Source organism: Equus quagga, chromosome 13, assembly GCF_021613505.1.
Source record: "Equus quagga isolate Etosha38 chromosome 13, UCLA_HA_Equagga_1.0, whole genome shotgun sequence".
NCBI classification, from domain to species: domain Eukaryota; kingdom Metazoa; phylum Chordata; class Mammalia; order Perissodactyla; family Equidae; genus Equus; species Equus quagga.
In genome coordinates this window covers 76,403,124-76,427,570 of record NC_060279.1, presented here as the reverse complement: position 1 = coordinate 76,427,570, position 24,447 = coordinate 76,403,124, and the positions used below count along the sequence as shown (strand labels likewise).

The 24,447-nt window shown below is 62.6% G+C and overlaps 1 protein-coding gene across 2 annotated transcripts in view; it reads right to left on the bottom strand.

Moving 5' to 3' along the window:
• The window catches only part of GSE1 (Gse1 coiled-coil protein), a 404,686-nt gene that overhangs the window by 234,730 nt on the left and 145,509 nt on the right, over window positions 1-24,447 (bottom strand). For both annotated transcript variants that reach the window (XM_046680251.1, XM_046680252.1), the window contains exon 2: window positions 23,509-23,689. In XM_046680251.1, coding sequence (XP_046536207.1) covers window positions 23,509-23,689 — 181 coding nt within the window. The remainder of the gene's footprint in view (window positions 1-23,508; window positions 23,690-24,447) is intronic.

The following is a 24,447-nucleotide window of genomic DNA, read 5'->3' as shown; positions in this document are numbered from 1 at the left end:
AGGCTCCCGCATGGAGGGCCCAGGATTGGTCGGGATCCTTCTCGTCCCCTGGAGGCTCAGCTGCAAGTGGGGCATCGTCCTCCCTGGTGTAGGGTCTCCAGGACGGTGACCAATGACGGACGGGGGGCAGGAGGAAAAGCAGCGACACGACCACCTGCAGGCGCTCTGAACAGCTGGCTGTGACACCAGCTGCATGCAAATCCGATGCAAACGCACATCCTACCCCTCAGCCCGCCCCCACACCCTGGTGTGACCCTGGCAGCCTCTGGGCGAGGTTCTGCTCAACCACAAAGCTGCCGACGCTGCGAGGCAGGCCCTGACAGGTGCCGGGCGGCTGGCCAGCCCCTCTCCCAGCACCCAGCTGGGAGGCCTCTGGGCTCCCTTCCTCGATCCTCGACTGCCACCCCAGGTTCAGACAAAGGTCTCGACATCACAGAGCTTTCCCCCACCTTTTAGGATCCCCACACACCTGGGACTTCGCCTGGAGGTGCTCCTTCTAACGCCCCCCACCCACCGTGTCAGCACCTGACCCCCGTACAGAGCCACCGGCTGCCCCCTGCTGTCCCTCATCCTTGGCCAACACTGGGTCAGGGACAGGAACAAAGCCCAGGGGTGTCTGCCTTCCTGTCATTTCTTCCTCCACCCACCCACCATCCACACAGCCCTCCTTCTCCCTCCCATCCGTCCGTCCATCCCTCCAGCCACCCTTCTGCGCAGCCGACATGTATGTATTGAGCGCCTACTGTGCGCCAGGGACTGACCACATTCTGGGGACAAGCTAGTGACCAAAAGAGATGGACAGGCTCACGCAACACTGACGTTCTAGTGACGGGAGGTAGATAAAGACAAAAAGGGAAATCAATGAACAGGACACTGGGGTAATCAGCGCCAAGGACGAGGAAGAGAGCAAATCCAGGTGAGTGAGCAATTCCGGGGGGACAATCAGGTCAGGTGACCCAGAGGGGCCTCACCGAGGAGGTGTCGTGAGCTGGGGCCCCAGCGGCAGGAGGAGACGGTCACGCAAAGGGCGTGCTGGGCTGAGGGACCAGCAAGTGTCAAGGCCCTGTGGCAGGACCAGGAGAGAAGGGACCACAGGAGGTCAGCAGCGGGGGGGTGGAGGGGAGACGGTGAGGAGTGGGGCAGAAAGTCCACTCGGTGCCCCAAAAGGACCCCAGGAATATCGGCATGGCTCCCTCCTCTCCCCGCAACACCCCATGAGGGTGAGGTCTCTTAAGGAGAACCCCAGGAGAAGGTTCCGAAAGGAGCATCTGGGAGCACAGCGTGGGGCGGAGGAGCTGTCTCCAGCCCCCAATAACCAGAGCTAATCTTTCTCGGGCACTGACTCCACGAGGCCTGCTTCCAAGGCTTTTCACGAACAAGCCTGTTCAATCCTCATCATTTTCCAGGTCGAGAAACTGAGCCCAGAGAGGGCAAGCATCTCCCCCAAAGGTCACACAGCTGGGATCAGAGCTCATCACGTGAACCCACGCTGCTGCTGCTGTCGCTGGCAACAATAATCATCACAGGCTCCACTTCCACAGCAGAAGGTTCCCAAGGCTGTTGAAAGCTCGTCACGTCACACCTCATTTATCGTCCCCAAACTCCTCAGTTACTAGCCCACTTTACATTTGAGAAAATGAAGGCAGGAGAGGGGAAGAGATCTGCCCGTGTGCACGGCAAGTCAGATGACAGGGCCAGAGTCAGAATCAGGCGGGATGGGACCCCCTTGGGAACCAGCTGTCCCACCAGCTTTGGGGCAGGAGGCTGTGCACATGGGGGCCGGGGTGCCTCCCGCTCCCCCAGGGCCGCGCTGCTGGGCTGCACAGGGGCAAAGGGGCGTGTGGAGAATTCGGCCTGCAGTCACTGTGTTTCAACAGGGTGTGGGGGGGTCTCTGCGCAGGCACCCCGTCAACCTGGACCTGTCACAGGAGACCTGACCAGAGTGGCAGCTGTGACACGGCCACCGGGTGCCCCAGACAGGGCTGCAGAGCGACCTTGGCTCTGGGAGCCCTCAGGGCGTGGGGGTGGCCCCTCAGTTAGGAAGAACGGTGTCCCCCCCACGCCCCATGGGGCAGGAGCCAACCCTGAGGCCCCCTGGCTCTCTCCCGCCCCCACGGAGGGTCAGGGCCTAGCGGGCCCCGTCTGGAGCCAGAGCCATGGCCGTCCTGGCCGGGGGTCACCAGTGGTCATTCTTAATGGCTCCTCTCTCCAGTCTGGCCCTGTCTCCACGCAGGAGTGATCTATGACCCCATTACCGCCGGGGCCTCTGATGGCTCCAGGATGGATCGCCGGCCGCCTCGCAGGAGCGCGGAGGCGACAGCGCGCTCGGGTGAAAAATGAACTTCATCAGACTCCCCGGCTCTCATCTCCATCTGTCAGCAGCCTGCGACCCTGGGGGTGTGGCCACTGCTGGGCCTGGGGGCCACCGACACCCCGCACCCCGCCGCCAGGCAGGCCTGGGCCACGGCTCTCAGCGTCGCCCCCTGCCTCGCCCCCAGGGACCCCGAGAAGGAGCTGCCTGCCCGGTGGGGGTCTCCCCCTAGGCCCTGACTGTGCTGCCAGGAGTCTCTGTCCAGGCGTCGGCGGTGGACTCCCACACGGGGCCACCAGTGAGACACAGGGACCCGCTGCCCCACCCCGCCGCCACCCCGGCCCAGACAAGTGGCTCCTGGCCGCGGCACCGCCCCAAACACCTGCCGAGGCTGCGGGGGGGGGGGGGGGGGGGGCGGGGCGTGGGACAAAGGTGTCCTCGGTGGAGGGAACAGGTTGGTCTCCCATCTGGCGGGAGCCACCCAGCGCCCTGGGAGGGGCCAGCAGGCCAGCAAGAGCTGTCTAGAGGACGCTGTTCTGGCGCATCTGGCTGCCCGGGGGGCCTGGCGGGGTGGGGTTGGGGGGCAGCCGCCCAGCACACTGACCAGCTCAGGAGACACTCCAGCGGCCAGGAGCCCCGCAGGCGCATCTCCCACCCGCCCCCGTCACTTGCCAGAGAGCCCCCAGGATGCAGAAAAGGCCACGACTGGGACAGGCCTGTTGTGCGTCCCCTCCCAGCTCCCGCCCCTGGGGCACCAGTTTCAAGTCCCTCGGCTCCTCCATCCACGTGTGTGTCCCCTCGGGAGGGTCCTGGCTTAATCAGCCGCAGCTCAGGAAGGTCGCTGAAGATGACAGCTGTCGGCCATCCAGAACATTCCACCCACCCGCCAGGCCGTGAGCTCCCGGCCTTTCCGTGGGCTGAGCCGTCGGCCGCGCAGGTCACAGCTTGTGTGAGAAGGGAAAGCGAGACCCGGGGCCAGGGGGCCAGGTAAATGAAGTCTTTTCTCATGATAATATTCAAGACTGCTTGTCCGGTGTCTACACTGTGCTGGCCCAGCGCTGGGCAACTGGGAGGAGCTCACGTGATCCTCCTGGTGAGGCTGTGCATTGGCGCTATTGTTGCTTCTGTTTTATAGGTGTGGAAAGGAAAGATCAGAGAGGGTGAGAGAATGGTCTGAGGTCACACAGCAAGCAAACGGCAGAGCTGGGAGGGAAGCCAGCACCCTGGGCGGCCAGGGGAGAGGATCCAAGAGCTGAGCCCAGCCCTTGCAGGATGAAGGCCACCCCAGCACCCGCCACATCCTCACAGAGGGGGTCTCAGCCAGCGTGAGGAGGCACATTCCTTCTCTTACAGGGGGTCTCTGGGTCCCAGATCAGCAGGCCGAGGCTGGGGCGTCCCCACTGGCACATCCCTGCCCCTCTGTCCCATCCATGAAGGGAGGCCATACAGATGCTTCTCAGCCAAGCGTGAGCTCCAGGAAGGATGCTCTGTGAAGCTGCCTGGAAAACGAGGGCTCCCTGGATGCGGGGGCATTCCTGGTGTTCACTGGAGTCCGAGGGGAAAACTAACCGGGATCTGAACCAAAGCTGGGGGTGGCTACCACGCCCCACAGGGAATGGCCAAGGATGGATGACAGCAGCCTCTGGGCTAAGGACATGACCCTGTGGCGTATAGAGCAGTGGTCCACTCTGACCGCTGGCTCTTCAGGTAAGAGGCACATGGGGTCCTCTCACTCCCAGCTGGATGGCTTCCTGCCCTCGGGGGGATCCCTTTAATGGTAGACACCTCCTACCCCAGCCCCACCCATATGACCCTGCCGCTGTCTCCTCCCAGCTTCGGCTCCTCTCCCCAAGCAGACAGACACCCACGAGGCAATTAGAGAGAAGTATGAATGGTCCATTGTGGGCAGCTTCTGAGGAAACTCACAGTCACCCAGGCTGGCCTCGGGGAGGGGTGTGTGTGTCAGAGAAAGAGGGACGCCGAGCGAGTGTGTGTGCGCGTGGGTGCGTGTGCTGGGAGCTCTGTGTGTGCGCTCAAGTGTGAGAAGGATTGTGTGTGTATGAGTGTGCATGCATGTATGTGTGCTTGTGTACTGAGGACCGTGCGTGCCTGGGCAGGGGCCTCTGTGTGTGTGCATGTGCGCGTGCACCCGTGCAGGGAGCCCTGGGCCCATGCCAGGCCCACAAGGCGAGGGTGAAGTGCCAGTGTCAGCCCGGGCTGGACGGCGGGGGGCCAACCCCGCAGCGGCCGTGGGATGAACGAGGGCTCCCGGATCCCTGTTCTCCCGCAGAAGCCCTGTGACCTGCTCTGCATGTGCTCCTGCAGACGGGACCACCCCGCGCCCCGCTCCGCCTGCCCGCTCACCCAGAGGCCAGCGGTGGGCTCCCCGGTCCGGGCGCCGGCCTCAGGCCCATGAGTCTGAACGCCAGCAGACTTCGGGGTCACTGTGTGTCCTCCCAGACACCGTGCTCACAGCCGGGCCTCGTGGCTGACAGGCCTCTTACAGGCAGGAAGTCCTGTCCCCAAGGGTCTGGGACTACGAGGGGCCACCCCATCCCACTCGAGGCCAGGGCTCGTGGGGAAAGGAAGGGCCGGGACGCCGAGATAAGCCTGGACTCAGAGCGATGGGGAGAGAGCAACAGGCAGGGGGATAAGCCATGGGAGCCGCCTGCACCCCGGCCCCGTGGGGCGTGTGGCCAGGAGATAACCACATTCCAGGGGCCGGCCCCCGTCAGGGCCCAGGACCGCGTGATTGATGCCAGTGGACGCCCACCCGCCCGCCCACAGGAGGGGGCCCAGCAGAACGCAGGGGCTCCGGAAAGCAGGGCTGGCTGGGAGCCCGCGCGGCTGCCGTCTGTTCCTGGGCCTCAGGCGGGACTCTGGCGGGCACCCCAGGGAGGCGTGAACACGGCCCCCAGGTCAGCGGGGTGCTCCCAGGCTGCTGCCAGGCCGAGGGGCCCACCTCCAGCTTGTTCTGTGATGACATTTTTCTCTACCAACAGACACATCAGCCTCAGGTTTACCCAACAGCCTGTTGAGGGGCGGTTGGCACAAGCGAGTCCTCCCAGGTCTGGCCAGTGTTCTGAGCTCCGAGACCCCTGAGAGGTCACCGTCCCCAGGGCCAGACAGAGCTGCCAGCCTCAGTTCTGCCTTGGTGAGAGCTGCTGTGGTCTGGCACCCAGTTCACATCCTGTCTGTCCAACCGCCCAGCCTCAGTTCCCTCATCTCATGTAGCCTTGAGTACACGGGGGCCAACGGCATCCACCTTTCAGGGATGTCGTGAATATTGGCAGCTAGTAAGGGCTCTGTACGTGTTTGCTAAAGAAAATTAAGTTTGACCTAGCAGATTCCACTGCTAGGTATCTATCCGAAAGGAGGGAAAACAGGTGCTTGAAGCCAGACTTGCACACAGATGTTCACGGTAGCATTATGCACAGCAGCCACACGGTGGAGGCGGCCCAAAGTCCATTAGCGGGAGAACGAAGGCATAACAAGTGGTCCACCCAGACAACGGAATATTACTCAGTCAGGAAAAGGAACGAAGCCCCGACACACGCCACAACACGGACGAAGCTTGAAAACCTTATGCCAAGTGAAAGAAGCCCGTCACAGAAGACCACAGATTGTCGATTCCACCTATAGGAAACGTCCGGAAGAGACAAATCGTAGAGGCAGAGGGCAGGTCAGTGGTTGCCAGGGGCTGGGGAGGGAGGATGAGAAGGACAGCTAATGGGCCTGGGGGGCCTCCTTTTGGGGTCATAAAAAGACGTTTGAACTGGATAGTGGCAATGGTGGCACAACGTCGTGAATGTACCAAACGCTACGGAACTGTTCACTTTCAAACGGGTAGTTTTACGTTATGTGAATTTATCTCAATACGAAAAATTAAATTAACACGCATTGCAAAGATTTCACCAGACAACCAGTGGGTCCCCACACCCACCTGGAAATTCACAGGTACCCAGATAACACGCCAAGAGCAGGGGAAGGAACCTCCCACGTGGGCAGGAGGACGCTGCCGCTGGGGGAGGTGGGCCTCGAGCTGGATGACGGCAGACCCCCCCAGTGGATGCCAATTGGCTTCATCTTGCCTGTGAACTTGACCAGTGGCTCCTTAGGCCTCAGAACCATGCAGCTGATCCCGGGGCACAGGGAGGAGATGGGAGGGGGAGGCTTCAGTGTCCCCACAATTCACACGAGGCCCCAGGGCACCACCTCCTCCTCACCCCTGGGAGCATCTCCCTTTGTCTCCAAGACTTGGACCACCCTCCTTTGCATCTTGGAATCCTTTAAGTCACAGCTCTGTCTCTCCTCCAGGAAGCCCTCCCAGACCGCTTCGGTTGTGTGCTCTTAACACTGGGGGTACCCAGCTGGACTTTAAGATCCCTGAGGACAAGGCCACCACCTCTGACTGCCTGTTGCTGTTCAGGACTACAGTGACTGTCTATGGTAGAATTTCCCGGCCAGTCCTGCGGTCCTTATAATCCATCAGAATGTTCTGGAAATGACAATGCTTTGACTTCCCAAGGCCAAATGCCTGATGTCCTACCTTTGGATTTGCAAAACTGGAAACCATGCTTGGCAGGGTTGGGCCACCCAGTAGGTGCAGACCGGGCAGCAAGGCCGACGAGCCGGCCCCCCTCCCAGTGGCCACACCCTGGACATTGCACAGGTCTTATCTCCAGGGAGCCGGAGCAGAGGATGACCCCAGCACCCCCCTTCCCTTGCCTCCTTGGATCTGGCCGTGGCTCTGGCCAGGCCTGGGGGTCAGGCAGCAGAGGGAGCCCACGCCAGGTGGACGGGCTCCAGGACCCCTCACGGCCCAGCCGGTGGGCTGCCAGCCCTCCAGGGAGCGGGGTCCAGGTCCAGGAGGCTGAGCTGGCACCTGCAGGGAGGGGGACGGCAGGAAACGCCCCCCAGGGATGGGGCTGCTGGTTCTGTCTTGGCCAGACCTCAGCTGATCCATGAGAACCAGAAGGCCTGGGAGCCTGACCAGTGGCTCCCCACGGGGGTCGGGGAGGAAACCAATACTCAGAAGCACCTACTATGTGCAGGGAGCACCTATCAAGTCTCTTCAGGGGGAAAGTGGATGGGAATCAATGCATAAGAGGAAGAGGCCCTAAGTTCTCTTATTTGACCGATCCATCTATCATTCATTCAACAAACATTTACTGAGGGCCTACTATGTGCTGGGCTGTTCTACATGCTGGGGCACAGAGAGGAACAAGAACAGATGGGAATTCTTGCTTTCTGGAGCTGCCCGGCCAGCGGGGATGGCAGAGGCTGAGCAGAGAAAATCAGTGAAATGCACTCTCAGACACTACTAGACGGTGACGTGTGCCCGGGACAGCTTAAAGGAAGGACAGTGTGACACGGGAGGACGTTCTAGAAGAGGCAGATAGGGAAGCCGGCGGATCCTGGGGAAGTTGTGAGGGGTGGAGGGCTGCTGGGAGCAGCCGGCAGCAGGGCCAAGGGGCGAGCCTGGAGTGTGGATGGGGCGCACGGCTCCCTGCACGGCCCGGGGGCAGGTGGCTTGTCCGGGTTTGCCAGCCAGTGAGGCCCTGACCTTGGATCTGAACCCGGATTTCTGAATTCTCAAGTTCTCCTGGCTGTTTGCACCAGCTGGAGAGGGTCCCACTGTGCACCTCACACCACTGGTTTAGCAAAACTTCTCCCCGAGGGCAGGAGAGGGAGAAACGGTGGGGGGAAAAGATGGCAGACTGGCACAAAAGTAGCCAGGTGGCTGGGGGCCAAAGGGACGCAAAGGGACAGGTGGCCGTTTTCCATCCCTGAGTTGCCTGCCCGGCTCGCCTGGGGACCCAAGGCGCATTCGAGGCCTCAGGGGGCCAACGTTCGCCCGGCCTCCGCTCCCAGTCTCCAAGATGGGCTGACGGAGACGGACTGACCGGCGCTGGCCCGTCAGAGGCGGGAGGGCACAGAGCACGGAGGGCCGGGCTGCCTGTCCAGTGAGCGCTCAACACACAGAAGGAGGGGCTGTTCTTACAAGGGGCAGAGTCGGGGGTCCCGGCCCTGAGGGGGGCGTCACGGGGGCTGGGCGGCCTTCCCGGCTCTAATCGCCCCATGCACGCCCACCCTCCAGACACTGGCCCAGCTCCCCTCGCCACCACCTGGGAGCCCAGCCCCACCATAGCCCCAGGGGACAGGCCACGGTGTGGAGGGCACCAAGTCCCCAGCCAGTGAACGTCATGGAGTCTGAAAAGGGAGTCTGCAGGCCTGGCCCTTCCCAGTCCACCCACAGCCGCACGGAGGGGGCTGTAAGGGCCAGCGGGACCTGCCCCCACTGCCCCCCGCCCTGCCGGGCTCCCTGCCACCTGACCACATGTTCCCAAGCCCGCTGGGTGACCAGGCCGATAAACCCCCTTCCTGGGGACAGGCTGTCTGCAGAAGGCCCGAGATAAGGCTGAGCGGCCACCGCAGAGCCCCCGGCTTCCTCTGCCCTGGGGCCCACGCCTCTCCCCTGCAGCTGTTTACAGATCCAGGGCTCACCCCGCGCCAAGGCTGCTGTGGCCGCCCCTGGGGACAAGGGGAGCCCCAGCCCCCGTGTGCTAGGACCTCCAAGTGTTAGCAGGAAGCTCGAAGCTGGCACTTTGTGCCCAGGGCACGTGGAGTGGAAGCAACGGGCATTTTCACCACTTCTGCTTGAAGTGCTTTCCACTATTTTATTTAATTAGCCCACAACCCCATGATATAGTCTGTTATCTGCCCTTTTCAGATGAGGAAACTAAGGCACAGAGAGGCAGGTAATTTGTCCAAGGCCACATAGCTGGGAGAAGTTTCGATTGGCATCTGCCCCCCAGCGGCCCAGAGGTGAGCCCTTGAATTAAGACTTTACATCTTGGCAAGGAGGGCCAGGGGACAAGGAGGGGCCAGGGCGGGGGTCAGGGAGGCACAGTACCCACTCGCTTCTGACACTACATGGGTGCCTGGGGAGAACGGGATGCACCAGATGCTCAGAGATGGGCGGATGTCCCTCTGACCTCTGAGGGATGGACAGAGCTTCCTGCAGCCCCCCAAACCTCCACACCAGGTGCAGCCCACCATGGGTGCCCCGTGACCCACAATCGTTCGCACACGTCACCACACTAAAATTCCAGGCTTATGTTCAAAAGCAACCAGAATTCTAGAATCAAAAATCAAAATGTGGTTGGCGGGGAAGACGGGAGGGATGCCCTGGGCCACTGCACTCTGGACAACTCTAACTGAATGGTCCCTGAGATTGTGCAGTGCACGACCTGCACAACGGCAGGAGCATCCAGAAACCCAGTGGGACCTGAAGCCCGGTGATGGCGACTGAGTAAGAGGCCTGCAGACAGACCTGTGTCGCCTCAGACACAACCTTTCCCCAGAACAGAGCGAGCAGCTCTCTCGGCAGAAGACCCCCTCCTCGCTGTCCTGCACTCCCCTCACAGCACGGCCCCCACCCGGCCCCCGGCCCAGCGGGACCCCCACTCACACCTTGTGCTGCGGGGGCACCTGTGGCTTGGCAGGGCCTGGCGCTGAGGGGTGAAGGCGCAGACGGCCGCCGCCCGCCCTCCCCCACTTCTGGGCTCCCCTCCAGCTCCGGGCTCGCGCGGTGACAGCCCGCCTCCCACGGCTTGGAGAACAGAGCCAGGCTGTGTTCACGTGTCCCCCGCCGGGACCACACGGCGGGTGGGCGGGGGAGCAGAGCCACCACCCCACACCGCCAGGCCACAGGCTCTGTCTGTGCCCAAACCTGCCATTAGGGAGACGCTTGACGGCCAGACCAGCCCACCCAGCCACCAAACTCGCCCCCGACCAGCTCCCGGGGGCCAGGGCGGTCCTCAAGGATGGGGGACAGGGCTGGGGGCCGAAGGGCAGGCCACAGCAGCAGCACTTGTAACCGCACAGCCTTTGCAACACCAGAGAAGACAGAGCTCCTTGGGCATCCCCATTCTACGGACTGGGAAACTGAGGCTCAGAGAGGGCGCATAGCCCGGCCGGTGTGGTCTGGTTCCTGAGGCTGTGCTGTCGGCCCTCTCACTGTGTTCTGCTTCCCGGGCAGCACGGGGAGGGAAGCGGGGGGCAGGTCGGCTCTGTGGGGGGCAGGGGCTGGAGCAGCGCCTGGGGATCCCCAGGGCTCAGGGGCAGCTGCTCAGGCCCCAGGAGGCGGGAGGGAGGCCACCCAGAGGGAGGAGGCTGGGTCCCTGTGGGGATTCCCGCTCTAGCATCGCTGGGCTGGTCCCGGGCCCCAGCACATGCCCGGGCGAACCTTCCACCTCTCTGAGACTCAGTTTCCCATTCTATAAAACAGGGCTGATGGCTTGAGAGCGGGTATGCAGTAGGTGCTTAATAAATGCTCCTTCCTTTCCTGTACCCCGCTGGCTGAGGGGAGACCGGGGCAGAGGCTGGGATGCTGCCCCCAGGACGGTGTTTTCCAGCTATTTCTGAGCACTTGCTCTGTTCCCCATAAGGCAGCTGTGTCTCACCTTGGTGGGCTGCCGCCTGTCCCGGGCCCCATGAGGGTCACACAGAGTCCTCCCTGGCCCAGTCGGTGTTGTGAGACTCCTGTGTTTCTCCCCACCTGGAGAGACACGGGGACTCAAACGTTCCCAGACAAGGAGAACAGCAATGACGATGGGGACGGTGACAATCAGGTGTGACAGCTCACACGGCTGAGCTGGGCTGTCCTGATGGCCTCACACCCTGACCTGCTCCATCCTCATAGCCCTGGCCAGTGAGGTTTATGTCAGGAAGTGGCCCAGAGAGGTTAGGCAGCTTGTCCAAGGCACACAGCACAAAGTGGCAGTGCCAGATTAGAACCCAGGCCAGCCAGGTCCAGAGCCCCACTTTTCACACATCTGGGGAGCAAGGGACGCCTGGGGTGGTCTCCTGGCCGCCATAAGGAAGGGTGTGAGGCCACCGTCACGGAGGTGGAGGGGCGGGTCCTGAAAGCTGGCCTCGGGGGCCTTCTCCTCCACAGCCCTCGGCGACCCAGCGGGTCAGACGTGTGTCACGTCCGCACCCTTCACACCCTCCACGGCTGGCGGGCCTGGCCGGTCTCCAAAGCCACTGTCTGCAGACTCATTCCCTTGGCCCCGAGCCACAGGGGCCACCTGGCCCGTGGGGCCTGCCGGGCACGCACGCACACGCACACAGAGCCACACACGCACAGAGACAGGCACACACACGTGCACACACAGCCACCAGAGACGGGGTACGGAGCCGCTGGCCTGAAGCCCCACGTGACCCGCCCGTCCTAGGAGAGCAGGGACGGAGGCCTGGTGGGCAGCCGGTGGCTCCCAGAGGACACACAGAGTCCGGCCCTGCCACGGCTATGGGTCATGGCGGGGGCCGCGGGGACAAAAGCACAGTTGCACCCACCATCCTCCACTGCCCGCCCAGCCGTCCACTCTAGCAACGGCCACTGAGCACCGACTGTGTGCAGACCCTGCAGGCAGCAACCAGTGCATCCTGACGCTAGTTTAGCGCGGGAAGGATGGGGACGAGGGCAGGACCCTGACGCAACGGCGACCCCGTTATTGAGCCTGTGCTCTGCACCCTCCTTCATGTCCCCACTTCCTGTTTCTGCCTGTTTTGTTTGACAAGAAAGAGAAACAATGAGATGGCAACACCCAAAGATCCAACGGTCTCGTGTCATAAGCCGGGCAGCCGCATGTCCTGGTCTGTCCGGGACGGTCCTGCTTTCACCCGACACCCGTGTCATAAATAACAGCGCCTCCTACGCTTTCACATGGGCCCAGGGTTAGGCTCAGTTGAAGCCAAGCAAGTTCCCTTCCCGTTCTGGAGCGAGGAAAAGAGATCCAGTAATATTGAGAGAGGAAAAGGGAGGGTCTGAGGACGGAGCAATCACTGAAGGCTTCCTGGAAGAGGCGGGCTGAGCTGTGCCTGGCAGAAAGGAGACACCGCCCACTGAGGCCCCCTGCCCATGACCCACGCTTGTGCTCAGCTTCCATCCTCTGTTGAAGGACGGTGGTCTGGGGGACCCCAGAGAGTGCAGACACAGAACAAAAGGCAGTTACAGGGACAGGGCCTCAGGCTGCCTGGGGCGAGCGAGCAGGTGGAGCCGGCCTGGCCAGATGAGGCAGCGAGGAAGGGGCTGGAAGTGGGGGGTGGCTAACACAGTGGGGACAGAGAGCCCCGGACGGCCCCTGGCTGGCTGCACCCCGGCCTGCTCCTGGGCACCCAGCGCCCTGGGCGGACAAGGCGCCCCACCCTCCATGGCCACAGGGGCCTCGTCACTGGCACCCCCCCGTCCAGGCAGGACCGGCGCTGTCCCCAGCGTGGACGGCCAGCCACTGCCCTCCCAGGCACGGCCCTGCAGGGATTCTAGAGAATCTTCCGGCCTTCTCAAAGGTTAGGAAACTTTTTCTTAAAGGGATGAACTTCCTGTAATTGAGGACACATCTCCTCTCACGCGGCGGGTCAGCATGCAAAAGCTCCGTGCCACACTTTGCACCCCAGTTCTGCCAGGCAACCGACCGCTGGGTGACCATCAGCAAGTCACCTGACTCCTCTGTGCCTCTGTCTTCTCATCTGGAATGTGGGGGAAGAACAGTGCCCACCTCTCTGGGTGTCGTGAGGATTCAGTGAACTGGCACCTGCCAAGTGGGGCAGAGCCTTGGTATACTGTAGGGGATCGTTACACACCAACTGCCAAGTCCTTCTTGCTGCACAGATGAGGCAAACAGAGGAAGAGGGACCTAGAATCTGAGCCTCGTAAGGGGGATTGTCCTGCCTGACCTCTGCCCCTCCAGAACCTCTCCACAGATTTGGTGGTTCCTGCTTGAATACTCCCAGGGACGGGGAGCTCACTACCTCGAGGCTGGCCCCCTGTGGATGCGCAGGGGAGTATGTTCCCCTTGTCAGCGTGTTCCTTCTTATCAGATTAAATCCAAGCCAGGGAGTGAAAGGTCAGGACCTTGCCTCCCACCTCAAGGCCCGGGGCCCTGAGTGTTGCCCGGCTGTGATGGGAGGAAGGGGGAGGTGCAGAAGTGCTCACGTCCCACCTGGTATGGGAACCAGGGCTCCAGGCTTTGGCCTCACCTGCCTGTGCACACCTGTGCCCTCCCGGGACCTCCTGGAGGCGGAGCCTCAGGGCTCGTGTCCTCGGCCTCCTCCACCTGCTCTGAGTTCCCAGATCCGCCTGCCTGCTCTCCAGGTCCCTCCTGCCCTTCTCCTCCCGTTCCCGGAAGCAGGAGGTGGCCTGGGAGACGGGTCATCTGGGTTCTAGACCCTGCTCTGTCCTGGTCAGCTGGGCAGCCCCCAGCGGGGTGCTCCCTCCTCTGTGCCTCAGTTTCCTCCTCTGTGCGAAGGGAGGGCAGGACTGAGCAACCTCTGCGGGCTACCTGGCTCCCAGGGCCCTACCTCTGCCCTGCACCCCCAAGGCTGGGAGGACGGCAGGCTCACCTGCGCCCACCCGAGGGTGCCTGCGCCAGCCCGTACTCCAAAACGACGCGGTGGGCAGACGGGGCTGCCAGGGCAGGGGCGTCGGGCCGGGCCCAGGGAGGCCCGGGGGCTGCAGCACTCACTGCTGCACCTCCGCGCTCTGCCACGTGCCCTTGCGATCCCCACGCCTGCCCTGGGCTCAGATGGGGGCCATCACACCGGCCCCTGGGGACAGCTCAGCACCCCGCCCCCCACTCCGTCTCCTGTCCTGGAAGTCTGGGCACCATCCCAGGACCCAGCCCCCCACAGCCCCGCGCGGGGGACTCACCCGGCAGAAGCACCTTCCACCTGGGGCCCTTCTGGTCCATGGGAACTGACCGTCCCAGCCCCTGTCCTGGCCCGGCTGCCTCGGAGCAGCTCCCTTCGGCCCGGGGACGGGGGAGCAGAGCGGCGGGGCCGGGAGGAGCAGAGAGAACCCCGCTCAGCCCTGCCGCTCAGCTTCAGGAGTCGGCAGAGAGCCGAGAGCCAGTCCCAGCACGGCCGGCAGGCGGGCCCCCCTCCCCCCGCCACCCCGCCCGGGCACACCCCCGCCAGCTGCAGCCGGCAGCCGAGGGCTGGGAGGGTGGGGGGCCGAGAGGGGAGCCGCGGCCACTTCCTGCCCTCCCTGTGGGCTCCGGCTGCACCTTCGAGTGGCCGGAGACCCCGAGGTATTTACCACGCGGGGGGAGACCCTGAGCCTTGGGTAGCAGAGGGGACCCCAGACCCCAGAGGGGGCCACAGAGTGACCCCCCCCACCAACAGCACCCTCGTTCGTTCATGTAGTCACTCAACAACCTATCTCAGTACCTACTGTGTGCCAGGCCCTGCTGGGCCTCTAGCGCCCCAGGCAGAACGAGCCATGCCGCGGCGGCCTGCCCGGAGGTCAGGACCACGAAGGGCGGACGTCACAGAGGCAGGGGCCATAGGCGGCTCGGCTCAGGCGGAAGGGAAGGGCACAGGCTTCCAGCCCTAGACGCAGGGGTGCTTTGGCCTCGGCAGGTGCCCTGTGGGAGGGGAGCTGCTCCGGGTGGAGGAGGCCTGGGAATGATGGAATGGAGGAGGGGTCAGGGCCCACCGGGGAGGGGGCGCTGCTGAGCAGAGGCAGGGTGGGGTCCCGGGGCTGGAGGGGATTCCAGGGGAGGCTGGGGGGTGCGGTGGGCAGGCACCCGCCACAGGGCTGCTGTCTCTGGTGCCCTGGAGAGACATTCCCATGGGACACTCAAGACGGAAGTCTAGGGCGGGGAAAGGAGAAGGGGGGGGAGAGAAGCCCACCGCCACTGGGGTCTTAGCTCTGGGGGTCTCCTCCCCGGAGGGCCTTGTCTCTGCCCTACAGGAGTCCAGACGCCCAGGTCAAGGGCTGCCTCCTCCTTGGAGCCCTCTCGGCTGCACCGCACTTTCCCTGCCATCCTGCCCCGTTAGAGCCCATCTTGGCGTATCTGGGGACAGAGGGCCGGGCATCGGCTGGCGGTGGGAACCCGGCTCAGCTGCCTTATGGCACCGACAGGCCCAGAGTGACGCCCGGTGCACGGAAGCGGGGCCCCAGGCTGCTTCCTGGGGTGCGGTGGTGGGAGGCTAGGGCAGGGGGCAGAACCTTGTCTGGGTCCCCGGGCTGAATCCCTTCCCCTTCCTGGGGTGGGCAGCCAAGGGCTTGGGCCACGTTCCCGGGGCTCTGTTGCGCCACCTCCTGGGGAAACGTCAAACCGCATCGAGAACTTGCCGGGATGGGGGAGCATCCCGCCCTCCAGGAAGCTTCCGGTCAGGGTGGCGTGGGGACCCCCGGAGGGCCCCATCCCTATTCTAAATGCAGGGTTAGTAACTGAGGTCCCCGTCACAGCAGCAGCCCAACAAGAAGGTCCCCTCATCATCCACATTCCAGGGGAGGAAGCGGCCCCGGGGGGCCCAGAGCCCACCTGCGGGGCTGCACGGGCCGCCTCAGGTTCGGCCGTCTCAGGTCCCAGGAAGCAGGGCCACGAGGCCCGAGGGGCCAGACCCCACAAGGCACCCACCCCGGTGCCCAGTGCAGAGTCGGCGCCCAGAACTTCCGACATCCCAGGGCAGCCCCACCAGCCAGCCCGGCCTTCAGCTGTGAGCAGGACCCCTGTGGGCTGCACACAGCCAGCTCAGCCCAGCCAGAGTGACTGGTGTGGCAGGTCAACTCATGGCCCCCCAAGATGCCAAATCCCAACCCTTGGGCCCTGTGAATGTGTCGCTTTATATGGCAAAAGGGATTTGCAGACGTAATTAAGTTAGGGACATTGAGACGGGCGATGCTCCTGGATCACCCAGGGGGGGTCCACAGCAATCACAAGAGGGAGGCAGGAGGAGGCGTGAGGACAGAAGGAGGAGGCTGGGAGGATGCGGGGCCACGAGCCAAGGACTGTGGCGCCTCCAGAAGCTGGAAAAGGCAGGAAATGGACTCTCCCCTGGAGCTTCCGGAAGGAGCCGGCCCTGCGACACTGTGGCTTTCGCCCCTTGGGACCCGGGGCAGACTGTGGGCTCCAGATTCGCGGGGACAAAGCTGGGTTGCTCTGGGCTGCAGAGCTCGCGATGATTTGTTCCAGTGGCCCCAGGAAACTCATTCGCCGAGGAAGGAAGTTCTCTCCGGATTCACAGCATCTGATGTACGGCAGTCGCTCAATCAACACTCTTCTCTATGCGTTTGATCGAGGGAGCTCACAGCCCCTCCCCAGAGTTGTCCAGGTACGAGGAGAGAAAGGACCAATCACCCACAGGCGACCTTGAAGTGTCCTTGACCCCAATACAATGACGCTGTGAAACCTCAGGGACAAACCGGCAGCCTGGGGTCGCTAGAGTTTTCTATGTTAGAGCAGAGCCCTAGAGAGGGAAGAAAGGTTCTGGGAAGGAGTAAGGACCTGCTTAGAATATCAGCCCTCAGGAAGCTTGCAGAGATGCTGACAAGAATCTCCCTTCCTCTTCACCCTCCACACTGTCCAGTCCCCCAGCACCAGCTGATTTAAAAGCTTGTATGCACTCAACAAACATCTATGGAGTACCTATTATGTGCCCTGTGCCAGGCGCTGGAGAGGGAAAGAGGATGGGAGTGCTGAGCACCAGCTGCCTCAGGGCCTTTGCACTTGCTCATCCCTTGGCCTGGAACTCTCTGTCCAATGCCACCTCCCCAGCAAGGCCCTCTGGGGCCACCTCACCTAAAGTAGCAAGCTTCATCTCTCTGTGTTCCCATATTTTGCTTCATGGCACCTGTCACCACCTGGCATCACACATTTTGCCCTGCAGAGTCCTTGGCACACAGTGGGTGCTCAATAAATATTTGTGAACAAACGCACACACAGGAATGGCTGTGCAGAGGTGGAGACAGCTGTGCGGACAGGCAGTCACGGTGAGGACACCAGCAAAGGTCTGCTGGGCGGGCACCCCGTGACGGCGGAGGGCCAGTCTGTGCCCGGCTCCAGCTCTCTGGGGTCCCCAACGCTGCCCCCGGGACATCCCCCCCAAGCCTTGGAACCATCATTTCTGCGGCTCAGCTGATCCCTTCTTTTCCACCTGAAATCTTGATCACAAACTTCTTTGGAAAAATACGAGAGTTTAGGGCAAAGAGCCCCTCTTAACAGCAATTCTGCCGGGTACAAAGAGCTCTTTTCTCTTCGTGCCGTTACGAACTGGTTTAAGTCAACGCTCAGTTTACAGTTTTATTAAATTGCCCAAGTTAAGTTCTCTTTTCTTTTTTATTCCACGGAAATCTGAATCAGTCAGACAGACAGCCAGTCACACCCTCGCCCAGGGACCAGCTGGAACAGCCAGACTGTGGGAAGCAGGGCAGCAATGGGCAGAGAGAGGGGAGGGTCCCAGGCCCAGCAGGGTGAGTCCCCAGGACACCCAGCGGCTGCTGGGGGCAGAGCCACTGCGAGGAAGGAGCCTGGCGACTGCCGGGGCCCCCAAACCTCCTGTCCCGACTCGCAGGACTTGCAGCCTCGACGCTCCCGGCGTTATGAGAACTTCCCTAGAAGATAAACACCGCGCTTGCTGGAGAGAAAACGGCCTCCGGATCCCAGCTCGCTGGAGCCGCCCGAGGAGGCAGCCGGGGCCGGAGCAGGGAGGCCCTCCGGCGGCATCGAGCGCCTTTTGGGCAAAGCGGGCGAGAGGGCTGGGGATGGCAGCCAAGCCCGGCCCCCTGTGCCCTCTGAGCAGCTGCCGCTCGGCAGCGGGGGCAGGATCCTCCGCGCGCCTCATCAGAGCATCAGCACCGGCACCCGCTCGAAGCGAGGCCTGCCAAGGACTCTGGGGCCTGCGCCAAGGACCAAGTGGAGGCCCCACCTTTCTGGCCGTGGAGGCCCAACCCCGCCGGCCTGGAGCCCGTCTGCCCAACAAAGAGACAAAAGCTGCACAGGGCCAGGACTTCTGGGGTCACCAGCTCTCTCTCTGCCGGGGCCGGGGCCAGGGCCAGTGCCTGTGTTCCCCGTGCCAGGCACCGAGCTGAGGCTGGGCATGGATCGACTCTCGGACCCTCACAACAGCCAGGGGACCAGAGGCACAGAGAGGGTCTGCCTGATACCAAAAGCTAGGAAGGAACAGAGGCAGGATTTGAACTCGGGGAGTGGGAGTCCGGGGCTGAACACTTGGAGACGTCCACAGCCTAGTCACACCCAACAGATACTCATTTAAACGCACGGCTAGAAAGGCAAATAGGAGGGAAAGTGAAGCGGCTCAGGATGGACGCCGGCACCTGCATGCAGCTCAGCCTGCAGGCACGTCACGCTGCTACAGCCTCATGGCCCCGAGGTTCTATCTACCAGATGAGGCCCCGGCTCCAAGAACTCAGCCAGGGCCTGCAGGCTCAGCTCCTAGGCACCTGCTGTTTCTCTACGGGCTTCCTTCTTTCACGTGCTCAGCTTGACTCCCGATAGGCCCTGTTCCTGGGGAGCCACAGCACCTGCATGCAAAGCCACCCCATATCCAGGGGGGGATGGGGAGGCAGAGGGCTGGGTTCCATGGGGAGCCGGGGCAGGCCCGCGTTTGCATGCTGTCTGCACAGACAGGGCTGAGCGGGACGGCCTCGGGAAATGTGCTGTCTCAGGCAGCTTCTCAGAAGCAGACAAGGAGACGAGGACGTGTGTGCAAGTGATTTATAAGGCAGAGAGCGCCCAGGGAGTCCCGGAGGGACAGGACCAGGAGGCAGAGACAGTGAGCGAGGGCAGACCCCAGGTAATGCCCGGCCCCAGCCCCAGCCTGTGGGAACCTGGAGGGGGAGCTGCATCTTCTGCTGGCAGCCAGGGGGCTGGGCTTCACGTCCCCACACCTGCAGGGGCACCAGAACCCCCAGCTGTTCCCCTAGAGCATCAGGGACGAGGGGAGGGCGTCCCAGGGGAGCACCACAGGCTCGGACCCATGCTCTCGGAGCTCATGGGGCAGTGGACGCACGGCCCAGTGGAACGGGCGGCCGGGGCAGCGACAGCCAGCTAGCCCTCAGCAGCGCCCGGCCTTCCTGCAGTGGACGGATGTTCCCGCCCCGCTGCCTTTGCGTCTGGGTAGGGCGGGACTGGTTCAGGCCAATGGGAGGGACACGGGTCATTTCAAGGTGGGTGCATGTCAGTGGCTTTCCCGCATTCTCTTCCCCATGTTGGCAGGTAACGGGATCAGCGCACTCTGGAAGCCACGAGACGGGAGAGCCACAGGCTGGGGGCACCTGGGACCCTGTCCACATCCTAACCCCTGCAGCCTGGGCACAAGCCGCCTTGCGTGGCAAAGGGGAACAAGGCTGCTCGTCAGCTGACCTTGAGACGAGAGAGTAGCTGGACCACCCAGGGGGGCCCATGGGATCACAAAGTCCTCGTGAGTGGGAGAGGGAGGGAGAAGAGAGTCAGAGACGAGATCAGAGAAGCAGGGGCAGAGAATGCAACGCTGCTGGCTCTGAAGGTGGAGGAAGTGGCCTCCAGAAGCTGGAAAAGGCCAGGAAATGGATGCTCCCCGGAGCCTGCAGAGGGAACGCAGCCCTGCGGACGCCTCGATTGCAGCCCAGCGGGACCCGCGTCAGACTTCTGGCCTCCAGAACGGTAAGATACTAAATGTGTGTTATTTTAACCCACCGAGTTGGTGGAGATCCGCGACAGCAGGAGCAGGAACTCAAACAGACATCTCCCAAGGTGAGCCGGCGCCATGGAAGACGTGCAGGGGCTCCTCCCAGGAGCTCCTCCCAGGGGCTCCTGCCCGGCCCGCCAGCTCTTCCTCCTCTCCCCTGCCCCGGTGGACAGGGGTCCCCAAGAGCCTGGAGTAAGGACTGACGAGGACGGAAGCTTCTGAGCAGGAGCCGAGCAGTGGCTGCTGGGACAGAAGGAACCCGCCAAGCACCCCAGCACCCCAACATGGCAGGCCAAAGAGGAAGGGGCCCCAGGAACATGGCTGTGATGGAGAGTCAATCTCAGCCTGGTTTCCTGTGACCACTCCCCCCCCCATCAGTGGGGTCTGTGGCTTCCACTATCTCTATTAACAAAGATACTATTAACTACTTTAGAAGCTGTTCACAGCTCAGAAAGGACATCCAGGGCTCATGTGACACAGCTATGGGGCTGCCACTCAGCTGTGCAACATGGCAGCCCCGACCGAGGGCCATGCAGGGAGCATACTCACAGAGACCACGAGAATGGGGCCTCCCTGGAGTCGGGCAGTGTGCAACCTGCACAACCTCGCGTGGCAGCCCTAGGCACCTCCTTAGGGTTCACCCCAGGTCACTGATACTATGCTACAAGGAAGATTTCATTTTCACCATGCCTACTCAGTGGTTGGAGCAGCTAAGCTTCGGGAAGATTCTGAGCCTTGCAAAGCCTCCATGGCTGGATTGACAGCGCTGAGGTTTAGAAACGTGGCCCTGGGTCTCGGGACCGAGCCACGCTCTCGCTGATCACCAGATGGTGCCACTTCTCTCCCATGGAGGCCGCGGAGGGCGCAAAGATAATTGTTCCAGGCAAACCCATCCCCATCGGCTGGTGATGAATTAGGAGCGTCCTCTCGCTGGATTTCATTCCGTGTGCGAGAGGCACATGAGAAATGGAGCTTCCTTGGACTAAAGGCTTCAGAATATTGGAAAGAGCCGAGCCTGGGGGCTCACCCCCCCACGAGGGAAAGCCATCCCACAGTGAGGTTTCCACTGTGCCTTCTCCCACCACCTGGGGACTTCCCATCAGCCCAACGTTTGGGCCTTGCCTGTGAGGAATCCCGACCCTGGGGGTCCCCAGGCCCCGCAGCCGTGAAGCCAGCAAGTGACCGCATCCCAGGAGGGCACTCTGGATGCTACGTCCGAGAACCATGCATCCTCTGCTTCTGGGTGAGACCAAGGCAGCTGTTGGCCATGCGTGTCACCGGGGGGCCTCGGCCCAGCTACCCGGCCTGGCACAAGGGCTCCGGATGTGACAGTTTCCTTCCCGAGCAAACGCTGCTGTCCCCACGTACAAGGCGTTGGTAGAGAACTGGGGGTCAGAGATGGACTGCGATGGGGAGGCAACCCCCACCTGCCCATGGCCGCCCGGCCTTTCTGGGAGAGGACCCTGCCCCAGCCAGCACAATGGAAGCCACTACTGCAGGGGGTGGGGAGAGACTGTGAGAGACAGAGAGGGGTCTGGGAGACAGAGCGACAGGGCCGTGTGCATGTGTGTGTGTATGTGTGTGTATGTCTGCCCTTGTGTGTGGTCCCCTTGCCAAGTCTGTGTCTGTCTCTGCATGTCCCCATGCCTGTGTGTGTCCATGCGTCTGGACATGCCCCATGTGCCTGCCCCACCGTCCAGTTGGCAGTGCACGGCTGGCCCCGGGGGCTGTGCCGCCTGCCCGATGAGAGGTGGCAGGTGTGTAATAAACCATCAGTCACTGTCACGTTTCTGAGCAGCAGCCACGGCAGCCTCTCCGGGTGGGGCCTGACTGCGGGATGGTACTCCTGGCGGGTCTCCGGCGGCGAAGCTGCACCTCCCAACCCGGGCCGCAGCCTGACGGGAGCAGCTGGCAGGCGTGGGCCTTGTGCCCTGCCCTGCCCCAGGCGGCCCCAGGGCAGGGGCCAGGCCTCGTGTGCCAGCCCACGGGACGCGGTTCTGCAGGCTATTACCCAGAGCTGAGGGGCAGCTGCGGGGGAGGAGGCTGGTCAGGAGAACAGCCTTGGAGATGCCCCCGCGGCCTGGAGGAGGCGCCCCTGGGTGACTAGGAATTACTAGGAACAATGGCGCTGACACAGCCAGCACTTACGAGGACACAAGGTGCCAGGACCTGCCTGAACGGTCATCATGTCCTGGTTAATTTAATTCTCATGCTGCCCTATGAGCCAGACACTCCCATTAGCCTTCATTCCCATTTCTCAGAGGAGGAAACTGAGGCACGGAGAGGGAGATGACACTTGTTCAAGGTTCTGAGTGTGCTGGGGGACGGGGGAATGGCTCCTCAAAAAGCATCTCTGTGCCTGCCACCTGCATGCCCCCTCTGCTGCCTGACCACCCCGTCCCCACCTATCAGGGTCTGGAAGCCTCTGGTCAGCCGGATCCACCCATAGCCTGAGGCCCAGCCCCTCCTCTGGCCGAGTTCATGTCACAGAGAGAAAGAGGTGGTATTGGGGTCGTCCTGGAGATGGACGCCCCGGAGGAAGCCCATCTTGAGGGTGGGGCGGGCCAGCTGCCCACAACCCCAGCCTGTCTCCTTCTGGCTCCAGCTTGTCTTGCTAAGCAGCAGTGCCTTCAGCTGGCTGCCCACACAGGGGGTTGGCACAGGGTGGGCGGAGCTGGGGGTCTTGGGACTCAGGCCCAGGGGGCAGTCATGGGGGTAGGACACACAGTGACACAGTCTGAGGGGTCTCGAGGACACAAACACAGCCTAAGGTGCTGCTCCAGGACCCTCCCCGGGTAAGAAGGCAGGTGTCCACCCCACGCCAAAGTCCAGCCACGGGGCCGGACCTGGGACCCACGCACGTCGCCCAGCCCGGGTCCCACAGGCCCTGTGGTAAAGGCTGCAGGACTCCACACTCACAGGCCTGCCAGCCAAGGACGAGGCCAGCCTCGGCGTCACCGGGGAAACTGAGGACGTCTGACGGTGCCTAGACGGGTGGTGGGCTCTCCATGGCTGGGGTGGGGGGTGAGATGCCCACCCTGGGAAACAGCATCTCCCCCCAGCCGAAGGTAACACCCAAGAGGGATGTGCGCCAGGACGTGGCTCATTCACAACCGACAACCCAGAAGCCGTCCCCATGCCAGGGCGCGAGCGGGCCCCCACTCAGGAGGAGCTGCGACGGAACAGCCACCAGCAGCGAGACGGCACAGATGGAGCCTGCGAGGACGAGCGAGGGGCCAGGCTGGAGCTGGGGTCACACCACCAGGCAGACAGGCCACGGTCGTTCGGGCAAAGGCAGATGCAAATGCAAGATGCAGGATGGTGGATCCATCCGGGGGCAGGACGCGGGGCGCGGGGCGACAGGGCGGATGGACCGTCCCAGCGCTCGGGTGGCAGCGGCTCTGGGGTGCCAATTACATGATTTCTTCAACGAATATGGTGGGACACAGAGATAAACACAAGAGAGGCCATCCGAGAATCAGGGATGAGCGGCGTCGAGAACAGGAATTCTGATTGAACCACGATTTGATCTAATCCCCAAGGAGTGTGAAAAAAACATCCAAACCCAGGCTGGCAGCCTCGGCCTCCAGGTCTCCCCCAGAACATGGCGATAGGGGTGGAACTCTGCTCCTGAACTGGAGTGGGGCCCCTCCCTGCCGGGGGCGGCACAGTCTGTCCGCCCCGGTACCCAGAGATACGAAAGAGCTGGCATCTACCTGTGCCCGTGAGGTCCGGTCCGGCCCCGTCCAGGCTGCTCTGCTGACACCGCGCTGGCCCCAGCTCCTGGGCGCTCCTGGGGCCCCTGGGCAGGCTCTCTGCTGGGGCGCCCGGTCGGGACTCGGGCTCCCGGGCGGGAGGCTGGACGACTGTCGATGCCTCGAGAGATGCAGAGGTGACCTGGAAAGAGAGGAAGGGGACACAGTGAGCCTCGGTCAGGCCTGCCCAGAGTGCCCAATGGGTGGGCCCCTGGGCTGTGGGGGGCCGTTCCTCCCCCTTGGCCTGGCTTTGCGGTTGGGGACGCGGCCTGGCCGGTGTGGGGCAGCAGAGCCACTGCGAGCATCTCCCTTGCCCGGCAAACCCCACCCGGGACGCCAGGCTGGGCGCTGGGCTTCCACCTGCCAGCCCACCCCTGCCCGAGCCCCTCAGCTCTGCACGAAGTTACTAATAACTACCTACTAGTTAGTTATAATGATTAACCAGTTAGTCTTCAGTTCACCTTGCAGGGTTAGGTCATCATGTCCCCTGACCCTCTTTTTTTACTGTTTCAATTGTGGTAAAATATACATAACATAAAATTACCATCTTGGCTATTTCTAAGTGTACAACTCAGTGGCATGAAGTCCATTCACGATGTTGAGAAACCATCACCTGGGATTTATTTCTAGAACTTTCTCTTCATCCCAAATGGAAACTCCGTCCCCATTAAACACTCATTCCCCGTTCCCTCCTCCCCTTAGGCCCTGGTAACCACCGGTCCACTTTCTGTCTCTACGACTTTGACTATTCTGGTCGCCCCATCCCTGTCCCACATCTGGGGAAACTGAGGCTCAGAGAGGGGCGGGAGGAGCCTGAGGTCACAAAGCTGCTAGACGCCGAGGCGGGGTCAGCCCAGGTCAGCGGGGCTTCAGATGCTGGGCTCCCGCCTCCAACCCTGG